We start from the raw sequence: 19,314 nt of genomic DNA on the forward strand, positions 1-19,314 counted from the left end.
TACCTTATATTCAGCCAGCCAGTGAATAAATACAAAAATCCCATTTGTGACCTGTGTGGGTAGTGGCTTTCCTGGGGGAGAATGCTGGACCTGGGACTATAATAGCAACGGGCAATATGGTGCAGCTACCATAACTTAGCCCTCTTGCAAAACTGGAAATAAGAAAAAAATTCACCAGAGAAGAGTTCACAGAATGGACAGGACTTTAAACAACTTTTCAAATACCAAAAAATAGTCTGCTGCACGAAAGACTACAGATTCAGCCTAACTAAGGAGAGATGCCAGGCGACATGAGTTCTTCCGGGCGTTGACATGGCTGCCCCAATACAGAGCCATACCTTTCAACAAAGCCCAAAAGAGGTTACGGAGAAAAGGGCTGCGGTCATGCTTACTGGGGAAAAATCTTTCAGGTTTCTGCTTTTTTCAACTTATACACTATAAAATCAAAGAGGATCTTGTACTTCTCAGCCTTCAAGGAGAAAGTAGGCCCTGAACCTTCTCCTTGTGACTGGCCTTCCTCTTCGGTTTTTGGTGAGTCCTACTGTACCCAGACTTTGCCCTACAAATACTAGTGTTCTAATTAAGTAAAAATTTTCAAAATACACACAGAGTATACAAAAACAATGATCTGTAAAGTAACGATCATATCATATTTACAATACCTTTCTCAAAATACTAAGAATCATATTTGCCAAATATCTAACCCTGTACAAAACGCTGACCTTGATGCTATGATGTCATAGGGAAAGAAAGATGTAATCCTTGCTATCAAATTAGAATAATATCCGCCTGTAATCCCAGCACTTTGGGAGGCCAAAGCAGGTGGATCACTTGAGGTCAGGAGTTTGAGACCAGCCTGGCCAACACAGCAAAACCCCATCTCTACTAAAAATACAAAAATCAGTCCAGCGTGGTGGCACACACCTGTAATCCCAGATACTGAGGAGGCTGAGGCAGGAGAATCGCTTGAACCCAGGAGGCAGATGCTGCAGTGACCCAGGATCACACCACTGCATTCCAGCCTGGGTGACAGAGTAAGACTCCCTCTCAAACAAAAAAAAGAAAAATAGAATATCCAAGATGGATTGATTAAAGTTTTGCTGTGTTGACTACTGTAGGCTAAACAGAACACACGGATCCACAAAAAATTCATCTGAATAGAAAATTCTACCTAATCCATCAAAAATTATGTATGAATGTGATCAAGAGCTAGAAAAGAACCTCAAAAAAAAAAAAAAAAAAAAGATGAAGGAAAAAAACCCAACTGAATGGCAAAGATAGAAGATTGTGATGGGACTTTCCTTCTACATTTTATTAAATTTATTATACCAAAAAAAGTATGATCCTGAATATATACATGACACCATGACACAACTAATGAGCAGTTTCACAGAGCAAGCTATTCCAAGTAGAAAATAACATAAGCAAAATGAACACCTAACTTGTGGAGAAGGGGTTGTAGAGTGGTAGCATAAGGAAGGAAAAAAAGACACTCGGGGAAGATTAATCAGAAAAGACTTCTAAGAAAGAATTTAAACAGATTTGAAGGAAGAAAGTTGACTGAAATGAACTGTCAGGGCCAGGTGAGATGGAGAGTATATTCCCCTAGCAGATAAAATATACATACACTCAAAGGTAGAGAATGGAAAAGGAAGTCAATTCTACCCAAAAGCAAGGAGGACAAAGGATCTGGACTTGGGGCAGGCATACACAGGGATCTGAAGCTTAAATAACACCAGGAAACATCAGGCGATCTTATCCAATGAGATCTTTGTTTTTTTCAAGGAACGGCAACCTCACCTTCCTGTTGGCATCCAGGCTGGAGGCTGGAATCTGTAGGGTAACTTTGTATTCTGTTCTTTTATCCAGCTCCTCAGCAATGTAATTAGCTTCTCTCACCAATAGATTGGCCTTAACAATTTGTTCCCTCAGCCTCATCAGGCTGTTATTCAACGTTGCTTCTCTAAAAAAAAATAAAGAAGCGGCAGAGGTAGGGAAGAGATTAACACAAAGCAGCTAGTCAGAAAATCATACAGTGGTAGTACATCATTGCCAAAGTGTGAACTGAGCTTTTTCCGTGGTCGTCTGCACGCAGGGACTGTGTTGCTGACACTGACCCATGCACACGCTTGAACCTGAACTACACGATAAGCACTGGAAAGCAGCCACACAGCAAGCCGGCTGTAGATAACAGCAGTGCCCGTGTATGCAGATCACCAGGGGATCTTCATCAACTCAAGATTCTGTCTCAGCAGGTCTGAGGTGGAGGCCTGAAATCCTACATTTCTATCAATCTCCAGGTAAAAGGGAAGCTGCCTGCCTGCAGACCAAACTTTAAATAGTATGAAGTTAGTGAAGTACAGTCTGCAACCATGGGATAAGGCATTTCAATGCAATGCTAATTAGCCAATACAGAGATCAAATTTGCAATCTGCATCTCATCAGCACCATGCTTTACCTACCTGAGCTAATCAGTCCAGATAACCAACTTTCTGTTTTTCTAAAAATCATCTACCCAAGCTTCAGAATCTAAAGCATAATACAATGATCAAGTGTACTTCTATATCCAAATCCAAAAGCCATACCAACTGAAAATGGAGCAGCACCTAACACCAACAGTTTTAAATAATGCAATATAAATGGGCAATTCCCCTTTTAAAAACAAAGGCAAAGTGGTTCTTGGCTGTTAACACTTATCTTTTAACATAATTCTTTTGTAAGCACCATCTCAATGTTCCCATTTGACACTTTCCCTAGGTGTGTTAGAGGTGGCAAGCCTGAGCTATAAAGTTAACAGGCCCCTCTGTGCCGCCTACCTCTCCTCAGCCCACTGTCTTAAGCGTTGCTGAGCGCTGGGCGAGTGGAAAGAAAACCTGTCCATGCTCCGGCAGTTCTGCTTCTCAGGAGACAGCCGTCTCCGGAGCTGCTCCAATTCGTGCTCATACATAAGCCTCTGGCGCTCCAGTGCAGATCGTTTTTCTTCTTCATGCTGTTGTTCTAGGCTGTTTAATATGGACTGCATCGGATCTAAACACATTTTTAAAAAAGATACATGATCGAGAGTTACAACATAATAAACTTCAAATGTTGTCCTATATGGTAATGTTGTCTGTCATCTTAACTATACCACCTAATACTTTAAAGACAATTTGGCATAAACTTAGCTTTCCTGACTTTCAATCACTCATGTTGTTATATATTCTCAGACATATCCTCAACCATCTTCCCTGCAGAAAAAGCAGGTCTATTATATGTTCTACACATAACCTAAGACACGGCGAATCCTCCAGAAATACAATCATAAGCCAATGACAGGCAAGTTTCTAAAGCAGAGAAATTTGACCAGGCACAGTGGCTCACACCTGTAATCCCAGCATTTTGGGAGGCCGAGGTGGGCGGATCACCTGAGGTCAGGAGTTTGAGACCAGCCTGGCCAACATGGCGAAACCTTGTCTCTATTGAAAATACAAAAGTGAGCCAGGCATGGTGGTGTGCACGCCTGTCATCCCAGCTACTCAGGAGGCTGAGGCAGGAGAATCGAATCACTTGAACCCGGGAGGCAGAGGTTGCAGGGAGCCGAGATCGTGCCACTGCACCCTAGCCTGGGCGACAGAGCGAGACTCTCTCACAAAAAATTAAAATAAAATAAACAAGAGAGATTCTATCCATCAGATCAAAGTGATCTGACTGCATATTAAGGCAGAACATTTTGATAAATATAAATTAAAGCCAAAGACACAAAATACAGAGAATAGCAACATAAAGATTTTCCTTTTTGTTAACATTGAAAGTCCCCAATCATAAACATTTTTAACACTCTACCATTTTTTTTTTTTTTAAAGAGAGAATGTCTTGCTATGTTGCCCAGGCTAAAGAGCAGTGTTATTCACGCGCCCAGTCTCAGCTCACTGCAGCCTGGAACTCCTGGGCTCAAGCGATCTCCCCACCTCAGCCTCTACCAACTGGAACCGATTCTCAAGTGCACGCCCGACTTGCTCACCATTGCTGCCCAGGGCCTTCATGGTGACCTCCATCTGTGCGTATTCATAATTAAAGTTAATTTCACTGGACACCTCGCTGGAGGAGTCTCCGTCTACATCCAGCTGCTCAGAACTATTCTCGTTCTTCATGGAGTGATCCTGGTCCTCATCCTCTCGTTCTGCTTTCTTTTTCTTTTTAGGCAAATTGAGTCTTGGTGGGAAAAAGAGTATTATTTTCTGAAGTTAAGATAGGCACTTATTCATGTCATTCATTAAGTACTGGTATCTGTTAGAAGCCAAGTGGATACCATGTAAGTACAAGGCAATTACTGTACTCAGGAAGTTGATAATCTTGTCGTAGAAATAAGACACTCATGTGCCAGCAAAAACTTACAACAGAAAGTATGACACTAGGCCACACGCCTGTGACAAGCTCAGAGTGAAAGGAAAGCTGAGGACGTTTTCAGAGCAGGGTGATAAAGGAAGGTGCGACAGGAGGAAATCATTTGAACTGAGTCTTCACGGATAAGGAGAAAGCAGGACAGAGGGAACAGTGTGGGAAAAGATGTGAAAATGGAAATGTTCATATTCCCTGGAGAAATGAGTAAAACAACGGGATATTCAAAATTTGTATAGCACACTAGAGCTAAAGCTGGAAAGATCAGCTTAATCCAAACGATGAGGGTTTTGAACACAAAACAAAGCAGTTTACACGTCATTTAATTTAGGAAGGAAAAAAATGCTCCATGCTCTTTGTGCCCATCTACCCTTTTCTCAGTAACCAAAATATCACTGGCCCATGGCAAAGGATCTCTGTTAGCTACAGAAAAGTCAGTATGACATCTGGAGCACACCGACCAGTGACAATAACAAGAGACCAGGATGTTAACTTTTTACAATATCCAGCCTGCCTGCCTTGTCAACACAACATCAATTTTGTTTGGGAAACCACATGTACAGCCCCAGGTGAGACACAGTCTTTCTCAGCCCCCTTTGTAGCTAAGAGGCAAATTCTAGCAAAGGAGACAGAAGGAGAAGATTGCTGGGGACTCTGGGAAGACTTCTCTGTTTTTTTGGATGAACAGGACAGTCAGGGCTAGTGCAGCCATGGTTCTCCTTTTTCTTCCTGTACCTGAATGCTGCTTTGACGGCAGTGCAGCATGGCCAACTTCAGGCCACAGAGAGATGCCAAGACAGTGACCAGACTTTAGCCATGACTTTTTTTGAGAGGCTTAGCCAACACTAACAACCATGTTCCTTTAGATTTCTGGTTCTGTCAGGGGAATAAATGATCTGTCTAACCCATTACAGTAAAATTCGCCATGACTTAGAGCTGAAAAGAATTCCTAAAAGAACCTTATTTTATAGATAAGGAAACTAAAACCACGACTAAGTTTCCGTAAAAAAATAAATAAATAAAAAGATAAACATGTCAGAAAAACATTAATAAATTCTTACACCACACGGCAAAAGAATCATCTTCCAGTGGGAAATAAAAGGGAAAAACTATGTAGGTAAACTCAGTATTTTTCCAGAGTATATTGTTTATATGTCCCTAGGGTTCAGACCATATACAGTGAATGAACACACACACACATATATAATACACATGCAGCAAATATATACGTACACACACAATAACATAATTGTTGTAGAGAAAGGTTTACTTTTTAACATGTATTTTCTATTTCAGAGCACAATCTTCAACAATCTCTTTAAGGGACATGAACAACATCATACCTGAAGAAATGGTTGTTTCCCCATAATATCCTGTCCCCATGGTGTAGCTGTATTGGACTGGAGACAGATGACCCATTTACAAATGTTCTGTAAGGAGAAGAGATCAAACGTGAATGATGAGTACAGTATCATGTCTTCTGCTTTAATTTCCCAATAACATAGAGATATAGTTACTAGGGAAAACAATAATTCCCCCAAACACAACCTGTTCTTGGTGAATTGTAATATTTGCATTTACTCCTTTGCTGATTCACCTAAAATGTTTATGGTACAAAGCACAGGCACATCTCATTTTACTGCGCTTTGCTTTATTGTGCTTTGCAGATATCACATTTTTTACAAACTGAAGGTTTGTAGCTATTCTATGTTAAGCAAGGCTACAGGAGATACTTTTCAAACAGCACGTGCTCACTTCACGTCTGTCATGGAGGTCTGTGATAAGGGACCTTTGACCTCACCTCTCTAATTGTTTTTGGAACATCGTGAACTGCACCCATGTAAAATGGTAAATTTAGTAAATGTAGTATGGGTTTTGACTCTCTCCCTCTCCTCGGGTCTCTTTATTCCCCGAGACACAACCATATTGAAATTAGGCTAATTAATAACTACAATAACCTCTAACTGTTTAAGTAAAAGAAAGAGTCACACATCTCTCAAAAGGTGGAAATAATTAAGCTCAGTGAGGAATCACATCGAAAACCAAGACAGGACGAAAAGCCAGGCCTCCTGTACCAACAGTTGGCCAAGCTGTGAGTGCACATGAAAAGCTCTTGAAGGAAATTAAAGGTGCTTCTCCAGCGACTACATGAATGATAAGGCTGAACAGTCTTCCTGCTGATATGGAGAAAGTTCAGTGGTCTGGATGGAAAATCAACCCAGCCACAATATTCCCTCAACCAAACCCTAACCCAGAGCAAGGTCCTAACTCTCTTTAATTCTATGAACTGAGAGAAGTGAGGAAGCAACAGAAGAAAAGTTGGAAGCTAGCAGAGATCGGTTCATGAGGTTTAAGGAAAGAAGCCACCTCTGTAACATAAAAGTGCAAGGTGAAGCAGCAAGTGCTGATGGAGAAGCTGCAGCAAGATCACTGATGAGATTTTTGATGTAGATGAAACAGACTTCTACTGGAAGAAGATGTCATCTCGAACTTTCTTAGCTAGAGAAGAGAAGTCAATGCCTGGCTTCAAAGCTTCAATGGCAGGCTGATTCTCTTAGGGGCTAATGTAGCTGGTGACTTTTAAGTTGATGCCAATGCTTATTGACCATTCTGAAAATCCTAGGGCCCTTAAGAATTATGCTAAATCAGCTCTGCCTGTGCTCTGTAAATGGAACAAAGCCTGGATGACAGTACGTCTGTTTACATCACAGTTTGCTGAATATTTTAAGCCCACTGTTGAGACCTAATGCTCAGAAGATTCCTTTCAAAATATTACTGCTCATTGATAATGCACCTGATCACCCAAGAGCTCTGATGGAGATGTACAAGGATATGAATGTTGTTTTCATGCCTGATAACACAACATCCACTCTGCAGCCCATGGATCAAGAATTTTCACTTTCAAGTCTTATCATTTAAAAAATACATTTCATAAGGCTATAGCTGCTATAGACAGTGATTCTTCTAATGGATCTTGGCAAAGTAAGTTAAAAACCTTCTGGAAAGGATTCGCCATTCTAAGATGCCATTAAGAACATTTGTTATTCAGAGGAGGAAGTAAAAATATCAACATCAACAAGGAATTTGGAAGGAGTCCAATCATCATGGATGCCTTCGGGGGGTTCAAGACTTTAGGGGAGGAAGTAACTGCAGGTGTGGTGGAAATAGCAAGAGAGCTAGAATAAGAAGTGGAGACTGAAGATGTGGCTGAACTGCTGTGACCTCAAGACAAAACATTAGTGGGTAAGTTGATTCTTATGAATAAGCAAAGAAAGTGGTTTTTTGAGGTGGAATCTACTCCTGGTGAAGATGCTGTGAACATTGCTGAAATGACAACAGAGGGTTTAGAATATTCCAGAAACTTAGCTGATAAAGCAGTGTCAGGGTCGAAGAAAACTGATTCCAATTTTGAAAAGTTCTACCGTGGGTAAAATGCTACCAAACAGCAACACATGCTACAGAGAAATCGTTCTTGAAAGAAAAAGTCAATCAATGTGGCAAATTTCACTGTTGACATATTTTAAGAAATTGCCACAGCCATCCCAACCTTCAGCAAAACTACCACCTTGATCAGTGAGCAGCCACCAACATGGAGGCAAGACCTTCCTGCAGCAGAAAGGCTACCCCCTGCTGAAGGCTCCAATGATTTTTTAGCAACAGAGTTTTAATTAAAAAAAACTTTTTTTGAGACACAGTCTTGCTCTCTGTCGCCCAGGCTGGGGTGTAGTGGTGTAATCTCGGTTCACTGAAACCTCTGCCTCCCAGGTTCAGGCGATGCTCCTGCCTCAACCTCTCAAGTAGCTGGGATTATTGGCTAGTAGAGACAGGGTCTTGCCATGTTGGTCAGGCTAGTCATGAACTCCTGACCTCAAGTAATCCGCCCACCTCAGCCTCTCAAAGTGCTGGGATTACAGGCGTGAGCCACCGCACCCAGCCGCAAAGTATTTTTAAGTTAAGGAATATATATTAAGATATAATGCTATTGCACAATTAGTAGACTATAGTATAAACCTAACTTATATATGCACTGGGGAATCAAAAATTTGTGTGACTTGCTTTACTATGATATTTGCTTCATTGTAGAAGTCCGAACCTGCAAAGTCTCCAACGTATGCCTGTATAATAGATTATTATCCCCCATTTTTCAAAGTTCCAAGTGCTATGTAGTTACTTAAGATGCTTATGGTATGAAGTATTAGAGATCAATAAATAACCTCCATTTTTAAAAGTTCTAAATTTGTTCCACAGTATATTAAGGAGTAAAGAGGGAACCATTACAGCCAATAATGAAAAGATGGTAGCAATATACAACAAAAACAAATATGTCCAATCTACGTGAATGAAAATAACCAAACAACCAGACTCTACAAACATCTCCTGATATCAGTAATGAGAAATGAGACCTATATTAAAGTCTTCTGTAACTTCCCATAGCAAGGAAAATGATCACATCCTATCAATATAAGGAAAATTTACCAGTTCCACTGTGCTGCTTATCGTGAAAATGGCATTCAACAGAAGTGGTGGGTAGAATACCACTAAGGGAAGAATTTGGAAGGGTGGGAAATAATTAGAGTATGCACAGCATGGTAACACTGATATTCCTGGGACACCAGTGTCATCATGCCCCTCTCCTGCTGAAGGACTCGTTTATTAAGATACAGGATATCAAGTGCAATTTTTTTAACTTTACATTAAAGGCTCTTCCTCCCACAAGGAAGGCCTCTTAACTCCTGCCAAAAAAAAAAAAGAAAAGGCTTATTTTCTGTACACTACACATGATCAACTCTTCCTCCAAATCCAGGCTTCTATCAGTCCTACAACCTGGAGAAATGTTCCCATTCCTCTCATCCTCCTACTCTTACTCTGTAATCCAAGCCCAGCTGGGTTTCTACTTCCTCTGTAAGAGATGCCAATCACCCCAACCTACAGTATTTTAGTTTCTTTAAACTCTGTAAAGCTATGGAGCATTTACCTGGTGATATAGTATTCGTGATTTATGTGTATGCATACATGCAAAATTTTATTTCCTATCTAGATTTCATTCATGATGCAGGTTTTTACACACTAAAAGTAACTGGATCTTGGCGAGACACAGTAGTTTATGCCTGTAATCCAGCACTTTGTGAGGTCAAGGAGGGAGGATCATTTGAGCCCAGAAGTTTAAGGCCAATCTGGGCAACATATCAAAACCCTGTATCTACAAAACTAAGTTTTTAAAAGATTAGGTGGGTGTGGTGACACGCACCTGTAGTCCCAGCTACTCAGCAGGACGAGGTGGGAGGATCATTTGAGCTCAGAACTTGGAGGCTGCAGTGAGCTATGATTGCACCACTGCACTACAGCCTGGGTGACAGAATAAGGCCCTGTCAAGAAGAGGGAAGGAAAGGAGGGAAGGGATCGGGAGAAGGGAAGGGGAGGGGAGGAAGTGAGGCACAGAAGAGGGCAGAGGGGAAGAGGGGAGGGGAGGCAGGGAGCCGGTGTGAGAAAGAAACTGTTGTAAGATTTTGGCTCTGGGTGGATCACTTCAGACAGAATTTAAGAATGCAGGGGTTCCACATATGCTGGGTACTGTCAGAAAGTGGGAGTAATCGTATGAATGGGTGTTTCACAAAATCGTATCCATGGGTTCAGGCTAGAACAGAATAACGCTGCAACTGGTGAAGAAGTAGCAGTCACTCATACTGGTTCAGAGAAGGGTATTCTTTGGGTGGCACAGTGACCATGTTTTCATCTGCACTTAAACGCAACGATGACGTGGCCTGCTCTGTCTTATTGCATCCCGGTCTTGGAGAACCCTTGCCTGAGGCTGGGGTTCTGTGTGATTATTTATGGCCTCATTAGAGAACAGCACAACACAGCTGTGAGGGCCACACCAGCTTCTGCTCCTGTTTTCTCACTTGATCCTTCCCCAGAGCTTGATAGTCTCAATACTTGAAGACTTTATGGATAAAATCAGTGATATTAATGATTTTTTGACATCATAAAATGAAACAAATTAGCATTTGAAAGGTCAACATAATTCAGTTAACCACTGTCTCTAACAGTTACAGACTGTTATACTTCCAACTCTGTAACAGGGGATAACAGCTCTATAGCTGAAGGAAACAAAGTGACAAACATGCCATTCATAAAATTTGGAGCCCCTTCATTCCTCGATGGTGTATTAAGTTCCTGTGTACTAGTCTCACATTATGCGCCAGGAATGGAGAATCAAAAAAAGAAAGGCCCTTGTCCTCAAGCAGCTCATGGTCTAATGGGGGTAATAAGAGTTCACAGCCCACAGGCAGACACTAAGAAGCACTGCCACAACAGGACGATGGTCCGATACCTCTTAAGGGCACTGCATTCAGACCAAACAGTGACTCCCCACAGGAGAACATGGCAGCACTTAACCCTGCAGACCCAACAGGAGTTAGCAGGTCAAAGGATTGGCAGGTGCTGAGGAAGAGGAGATAAACTGGGGGGTTATAAGGGATTTTCTATCACAAACAGAGGAAAGCCTTCTAGGGCTGTGGTGAGTGAACCAGGACAGCTCCTGGTGTTGGCAGGGGCTCTGATCAAGACTTGATGAGGGCCTAAATACGTAAGCCCATGGCAGTGGGTACAGAGAGGAAGGAATGGGTGTGAGAGGCATTAAAGCTAAATGTAAGGGGCCCGCCCAACCAACTGGATTACTTAATGTGGTCAACTTAAAAGCAACAAAGGCCACTGTTGCCACTAGAGTACTTTCTTCCTCTGAAAAACTCTTGTGATATGAACACTAATTCAAGTATGTTACCTGGTGTTCTTCTGAGGAGTCAGCATAACCTGGCCTTCTGATGTGATGTCTATAATACAGTGTTCAGGAAGAATCCCCATGCCGCACAGTTGGATATCTTGGGAATTTGCTGACCCTATCAATGTATGTTCCTAAGAAAAAACCAAATTCACTGATTAATACTGTATTCTTACATATACACAATTGAAATCATTTACACTGAGCCCTCTTATATTGTCCTATTACCTTTGCGAAAATTTTTTTTATTTTTATTTTATTTTTGAGACAGAGTCTTGCTCTATCCCCCATGCTGGAAGGCAATGGTGCAATCTCAGCTCACTGCAACCTCCGCCTCCCAGGTTCAAGCGATTCTCCTGCCTCAGCCTCCCGAGTAGCTGGGATTACAGGCATGCACCACCATGCCCAGCTCATTTTTTTGTATTTTTAGTACAGACAGGGTTTCACCATGTTGGCCAGGCTGGTCTCAAACTCCTGACCTCAAGTGATCCACCTGTCTTGGCCTCCCAAAGTGCTGGGATTACAGGCGTGAGTCACCATGCCTGGCCTAAAAGATTTTTTAAAAGCAAATGAAGCCAGGCATGGTTGAAACAAAAACAGGAAGGGAGCGAGATTTGGCCTGTGAAAAGCAGTTGGTTGACCCTGACCTAGACTAACTCACCTACTCCCATGGTTTTAAATGCCATCTACAAATAAACTACATCTCTATCACCACCCTAGAGCTACATACTTTAGTTCCATTTTTTTCCCCACCTCCACAACCACTATCGCAGTCTTAGTCACTTATTTTTTATTTATTTATTTATTTTTGAGACAGGGTCTTTTTCTGTCACCCAGGCTAGAGTGCAGAGACACTATCCATGCTCACTAAACCTCACGTTCTTGGGCTCAAGCAATCTTCCTGTCTCGGCCTCTGAGTAGCTGAGATCACAGGCAGGCACCACCTTGATCAACTAATTTTTTATTTTTTTATTTTTTGTAGAGACAGGGTCTCACTATGTTGCTCAGGTTGATCTCAAACTCCTGGGCTCAAGCAATCCTTCCACTTCACCCTCCTGAAGTACTGGGATTACATGTGTGAGCGACTGTGCCCAGCCTCAGCCACTATTATTTTCTGCCTACTCAGCCTACTTGACACAACTTGGATGTCTGAAGATACATCAAATGGAACAAGCGCCAAAGCTAAACTCTTGTTCCCATCTCCCCTAACCCAACAGAAGTCTATTTCCTTCTCCAATAATAATGGATGGCACTACCACCACCAGTCAGTCAACTGAAAAGCTTAGATATAATTCTTGAGTCCTCTTTCTTTCTCTTACAAGCCCATACCCACCCCATGTCAATCAGGGAAAACCTTACAGATTTTTCCTCCAAGGTCTATCAAGAATAAGCTTGTTTTCCCCACCTCCATGACCACATCCTAGATTCAGCCTCCAGGATCTCTTGCCTGTGGATACAGGAGCTTCCTACTGTGTCTCCATTGCATGCCACTCCCTTCCACTCCTGCCACAACAGCTGGTCACACCATCCCCTATTTAAAACCTTCTAAGAGTGGGCATGGTAGCTTACACCTGTAATCCCAGCAATTTGGGAAGCCAAGGCAGGAGAATCGCTTGAACCTAGGAGATCAAGACCAGCCCGGGCAACACAGTGAGACCTCGTCTCTACTAAAAAAAAAAAAAAAAAAAAAAAAAAAAAAATTGTGGCCAGGTGCGGTGGCTCATACCTGTGATCCCAGCACTTTGGGAGGCTGAGGTGGGTGGATCACTCAAAGTCAGGAGTTCAAGACCAGCCTGGCCAACATGGTGAAACCTTGTCTCTACTAAGAATACAAAAAAATTAGCCAGATGTGGTGGCACATGCCTATAATCATAGCTACTCGGGAGGCTGAGGCAGGAGAGTGGCTTGAACCTGGGAGGTGGAGGTTGCAGTGAGCTGAGATCGTGCCACTGCACTCCAGCCTGGGCGAAAGAGCAAGACTCCGTCTCAATAAATAAATAAATAAATAAATAAATAAATAAATAAATATAAAAATGAGGCAGGAAGATTACTTGAGCCCAGGAGACTGAGGCTGCAATAAGCCATAATCGTACCACTGCACTCTTACCTGGGTGACAGAACGAGACCCTGCCTCAAAAAAAAAAAAAAAAAAGTAAGAATAAAACCTTCTAGTGGCTTCTCTTTGAACTTCCAATAAAGCCCAAATTCTTACCCGGGCTTACAAAGCATTCTACAACCCGTCCCTGCCTGTCTCTGACCCTCACGCTCACCATCTTCCCCTCACAGAGCATGTGCCAGCTACATCGGCCTCCCATCTGTTCTTTGAGCACACTGAGCCTATTTCCATCCTACTGCCCTTTACTAGCTGTTTCCTCTGTCTGAAATGTTCTTCCCCTGATCCTGACATGGGTCATTTCTTATCATTTCTATCTCAGCTTTTAAAGTCACATCCTCAGAGAGGTGCTTCCTGAGCTCACAATTGGAAAAAGCCACTGTCATCCTGCCCTATTTTAACTCCTTCCATGACACTGACTGACTGTGGGTTTACTGTCCATCTTGTATTCCAAGCACTTAACAAAGGCCTGGCATATGTAGGCATTAAAAAAATATAAAAATAAATGCACAATCATTTCCTTTTGTGTGCCCAGGTAATCAAAATAAGATAAAGTTAAGCAGGGATAGCATCTCAGTCTCTTTATTGATAGATGGGTATAATGATTCTGAAGTATGCTACTATAAAGAATTCCAGGATAAATAAAGGGGGTGTTATATTCTAGAAGACTAAGAGAACTGTACAGCTGGAACTAGAAAGAACTTTGGAGATGTTTTAATCCAATGCCTTCACTTACACATGGAGTGGCTGAAGTCATCCAGAGACGTGAAGTCATCTGCCCAGCATCTAAATTGACTTTTGAATTGGAAGGCAAAGTAATAAATAATGCTCAGCCTCCAAATTCCACCATAAAACTGTTCTTGGACTGAGATCATCCTTTTGAATGTGCTTTGTCTTGAAGATATGCTTGCTGTGGGGTTAGCTTGGGCGATCAAGAAATCAACACTGCCTCAGACTCGGCCAAACAGGGCTGGCCACACAGCCTGAAACACAACCCAAACACCTCCACACAAGAAGACCAGAAACATTTGATGACTCTCCAAACATCTTTAAACAGCTTCTTTGTTTACGTTTTTAGTGAAGGAGCAGATATGAATCAGAGTTTTTTCTTGATATGTGTGTTCGTGTGTACCAATTTGAACTACAGTACAATGGAAAGAAAAAGAACGTCTGGTTCTGAGAAAAGGACAGAATATTTAGGTCCTATTCTAACACCGCATCTCTTCCCACGTAGTCAGCTCATTAGCTTTACTTTCCCGGTCACATTCATATGAATATCCCCAGCTGACATCCTAACTCAGAATGCTACCAGCACTGTTCAGAAGCAAAGTAAGTAATGTGATAATACATTGTTTTTTTGAAACAGAGTCTTGCTCTGTTGCCCAGGCTGGGATGCAGTGGCATGATCTCAGCTCACTGCAACCTCCACCTCTTAGGTTCAAGCGATTGGCCTGCCTCAACCTCTCAAGTAGCTGGGACTACAGGCATGTACCACCACCCCGGCTAATTTTTATATTTTTAGTAGAGACGGAGTTTCATCATGTTGGCCAGGCTGGTCTTGAACTCCTGACCTCAAGTGATCTGCCCGCCTCAGCCTCCCAAAGTGCTGGGATTACAGGTGTGAGCCACCACGCCAATAATATATCATTTTTTAATAGGCAAGGATAATATGTGTATAAGAAACCACACAGGTATCAAACAAAAAAGTGGAATGTGGGATCTTTTCTATTTGTATAGTGCTTCTGTTTACGAAGTGCTTCTGTATCTCCAACCCTCACAGGAACCTGGCAAAGTAGCCAGAGACCTTCCCTCCATTTACAAAGGAATTAGACTAGAGGGGGCAAAGGGCTTGGCCGTAGACTAGAGAGACAGGTCACTCCCTCCTACCCCAGCTTTGCCGCCACTGAACCACAACACTTGAGACATGCACACATGAAGGTATGCATCAAAGACACAGCCTAACTCACAGCATGACAATACATCATATAAGATACTTATTAACAACAGGGCTTCTCAAAATGACACAGAGTCACTGACCCAGGATCTCTCCAGGCTTTTCTGAAATGAAACCACACAATTCTCTTAGAGCTGTTTCCCACATAGTCAGCCTGTTAGCTTTACTTTCCTGGTCATGTTCATTAAACCCACACATGTGAGGGGAAAGAAACTGTGTGCCAACAGTTATCAACTCTGTGTTAGAGTCAGTGTAGTCCATCATATATGATAAGTAATTTGTGCTCTGGGCTTGACACAGCCCATTCTGGGCACTCCTCGAATCTGTGTGGTGTCTCAGGGTTCAGGCTTATTCTGAAGTTGTCTCTTATCTTACTAATATATCCCATGATTTATAGATTTCAGTGGATACCAATATTTGTCTTCTTTTCTGTTCTGTGCTCTGACTCACTCAGTCTCTAAATAACCTATACTCTCTCTCTTTTTTTTTAATAGATTGATAACCCAAATTTTTAATTTTTCCTAAGAGTTACTGGAAACATAAATTTCATACCAACTGGTCCTAAGAACTTTATTTATACATTTTTTTCTTGTGAGCTAACACACTGCTCACAAAAGAATGTGCTTCACATAAACCATAAAAGCTTTCGTATACTTACTAAATGAATCATTTAGTCTTCAAAGTCATCCATTTTTAAAGTTATCTACTTAATTCCCCGATACAAATCACATTAAATAATGGTAGGCAAGGTATTTGACTTGTTGGAAATAATATCAGAGTATCATTTTTTTATATTGTCAGGTTGAATGGCATCAAAGACTAAAAAAGAAAACTGAGTCCAGAAACCTAAGATGGTTCTATAACTTTTTGCTGTTTTCTAAGCATGGTTCCCCAAGTTTACTAAAGTACTGTGAAATATTGTCCTATTTTGTAACAAGAATCTAGTAGCAAAGCACGTTACTTCACCTTTAAATAGTACACCAGAAGCTCATTCAGAGCTGGGTCAGCATTCAGATTCACAAGGAAGCATTTATCATCCCCAACTTTGATTCCCGAAGACTGAAGAGATATTCCAAGACTCTCAAGCTGTTTCTGTCGTTCCTGTAAATGTTATCAGAGAAGTATTAATTTCACAGCTATTGAGGCAGTAAGATATCCAAGCGTTTACATTACAATGTTACAATTATTCAATAGTGTTGTAATTCAAATACATTCTCTTAGGCTATGGCATTATAGATTTATTGCATTTTTCTCTTTCCAAACTATATGATTTTTTTGTTAATTCTAATTTTATTTTGAAAAATAAAGTCTATTACATATAGTAACTAATTGTACTAGTGAATTCTCAGTTTTCATTCTTGAAAATATCTAATGTCTTGAATTCATCTCATTTAACTCTGTATATATAAAAGCAAAGGTGTGTGCACTTTCCTCAACCGGGATCCTTCTTAAAAGCAAAGGAGGATCAATAAACTCTCCTGCTTGACATCTTCAGTGACCTCCCCATCAGGATAAAGGCCAAACTCCCTCAGTAAGGATCACAAGGCCCTTCAACCTGGCCTGCTTCCCCTCTGGCTTCATGTCTTCTCACTCCTGTCAAACCCAGCACTGCATGAAACAAGTTCCAGGTCCTTGAGAGTGCTAAGAATGTTCTCTGGGCTGGGTGTGGTGGCTCATGCCTGTAATCCCAGCACTGTGGGAGGCCAAGGCAGGCAGATCACTTGAGGTCAGGCGTGCAAGACCAGCCTGGTGAAACCCCATCTCTACTAAAAATATAAAAATTAGACAGCTGTGGCAGCAGGTGCCTGTAATCCCAGCTACTCAGGAAGGTGAGGCAGGAGAATCACTTGAACCCGGGAGGTGGAGGTCGTGGTGAGCCGAGATCATGCCATTGTACTCCAGCCTGGGCGACAGAGAAAGACTCTATCTCAAAATCCCCCAAAAACAAAAAACAAACAAACAAAACAAACGTTCTCTGTGTTCTCGTTAGCTGAAAAGATTTTATACCTCTTTTTTCTATCTGGAGCAGACGTGTTCTACTTCGTAACTGTTTACCGGGCCATTTCTCTCACACAGGACTGTGTGCTGTGTGGGTATGGATCCTATCTTATATACTGTTGTGTTCCCAGCACTTAGCACAGTGAAGGACACATGGCGAGCACTCAAAACATCAGTGTGGTGAATTTATCCAAAAACAAACAAATTTGCATATGCACTCAAGCGTTATTTTCATAACACGGGCCTTTCCTTTTTTGTGCCTGCCTCTGAACCTATACAATATATGAACATCTGTACATCATAAGGATATGGGCATGGATCTCACAACCAGATGCTCTGTAGTTAGGGTACAGTCGGGGCTGGAGAGGGTATCTTCGACTATGGGTAAATAGCAAGTAGCAATGAGTCAATCACCCAAGACCTCTGATTCTGGGGAAAGGCAAGACAAACTAAGTCATTTAACTACAGCCACAAAGTAAGTTCGCAGCATAATTAAAATAAAGTTTCACAATTTTGCTATTTCTAGGCATGCCATCGTAATTTATACAATCACTGCAACTCAGCCAATATATCCTGCCTAGAAGTATACTACCACAAAATTGAAATGTGTATTTTGGTCCTGGGTCTTCAAATCAAGTCTTTAAATCCAGTTCTAACAAAAAGAACTACAGGGTTCTTTCAGAAGTTTTGAGTCATTTAATGCTAACCATCAGAGTTTTCTGCACTCAATTCCAAGAAGTGATTCTCCTTGAAAAAGACTCATGTCCATAAGATGAGGTAACTAACTATACCTTTCTCTAAGTTATCCTAGTTATCACTGTTTTACGCTACTTCCCTGTGCATATTTCTGTCATTTGAGATTCTATAATGGTAAAAACGCTACAAAATTTTTGTCAAAGCCGAAAGAGGCACAATGGTGGAAAACTGTCAATTCATTATTCCGTTTGCCACCAAAAACTAAAGTTTTAAATCATCTAAAAAAATTACAAATGTTTGTAACACCTAGGAATCAGCTCATAACAAAGTACTATATGATAAAATACAGTTTACTGATATCATCAAATATTGCTTCTGATATCAGGGGTTGGTTAACTTTTCCTATAAAATGTCGGATAGTAAATATTTAGTCTTTGTGGGCCATGGGGTATCTGTCTTATTCATTCCTGCTGCCGAAGCCATACATAATACATAAACAAATGAGCACAGCTATATGACAAAAAAATTTACAAAAGCAAGTGGCAGACCAGGTTTAGATCACATGCATTGTCTGTCAACCCCTGATCTATCTCAAGGTTTTGATTTCACTTAAGTGTGTATCTTTTAATGGGAACATAAAAGATAAAAATAAGGGACAATGTGGTATAGCAGATATGGCACTGGAATTAGAAAATACTCATCTTGAGTTCTTTCTATGCAAAAATATTACTGAGCATACAACACTAAAAGATACAGTCTTTTTTCTTAAGAACTTACAAACTCAACAGGGACTAAAACTATACATAACAATTAAACAATGGTGAAGTATTGGATGATGTAAGGGTCAAAGGGTGCAGAGGCTGCAGAGAATTCTGTGGTAGGGCCATCCAAGGGCTTGCACCCCACAGGAAGATGTTACAGAGCCTAGAGGACCCATGGAGAACCCAGCTAACTTGCAACTGCCCCCAGAATGATGTGAGAAGTCCTTCAAAAAAGAAATTCATTGAATTCAGTTTGCCCGGAAATTGCCAAATTTATCTGACCATGGACCATGTCAACTGACATGTCTCAAGTCATCTTCCAGAAGACTTATTAACACTTTGTAGCTCTACTGTCAGAAATAGATTTTGAAAGATATCAGTTTGGATTAGGAAGAAGTAAGTGATCAAGAGACCAGGTTTTTTCAAAGAGAAAAGAAAAACATTCAGCAGCACTAAAGCCTGGGAGCTCTGGAAGGTTAAGGCATTGAAGGAGCTGTTGAATAAAATCAGGCAGTGCCCCCAGAAGGGACCCCTGAGAGAGGAAAAGAAAAGGTGCCAACACTAAGCTCCCCAAGATGTAGGCTCACTTAGACTTGCCCTGTTTTCTATCAGCACAACGACTCATGACAACAAATGT

At 41.4% G+C, this 19,314-nt stretch overlaps 1 protein-coding gene across 5 annotated transcripts in view; it reads right to left on the reverse strand.

Annotated features, from left to right (window-relative positions):
• The window catches only part of KIF13B (kinesin family member 13B), a 194,405-nt gene that overhangs the window by 75,657 nt on the left and 99,434 nt on the right, over positions 1-19,314 (reverse strand). For all 5 annotated transcript variants that reach the window (XM_063606685.1, XM_034965908.3, XM_034965909.3 and 2 more), the window contains exons 13-18: positions 16,189-16,323; positions 11,159-11,289; positions 5,721-5,807; positions 4,001-4,191; positions 2,817-3,027; positions 1,801-1,963 (exon numbers count right to left, since the gene is read on the reverse strand). In XM_063606685.1, coding sequence (XP_063462755.1) covers positions 1,801-1,963; positions 2,817-3,027; positions 4,001-4,191; positions 5,721-5,807; positions 11,159-11,289; positions 16,189-16,323 — 918 coding nt within the window. The remainder of the gene's footprint in view (positions 1-1,800; positions 1,964-2,816; positions 3,028-4,000; positions 4,192-5,720; positions 5,808-11,158; positions 11,290-16,188; positions 16,324-19,314) is intronic.

This window comes from Pan paniscus, chromosome 7, assembly GCF_029289425.2.
Source record: "Pan paniscus chromosome 7, NHGRI_mPanPan1-v2.0_pri, whole genome shotgun sequence".
NCBI classification, from domain to species: Eukaryota; Metazoa; Chordata; class Mammalia; order Primates; family Hominidae; genus Pan; species Pan paniscus.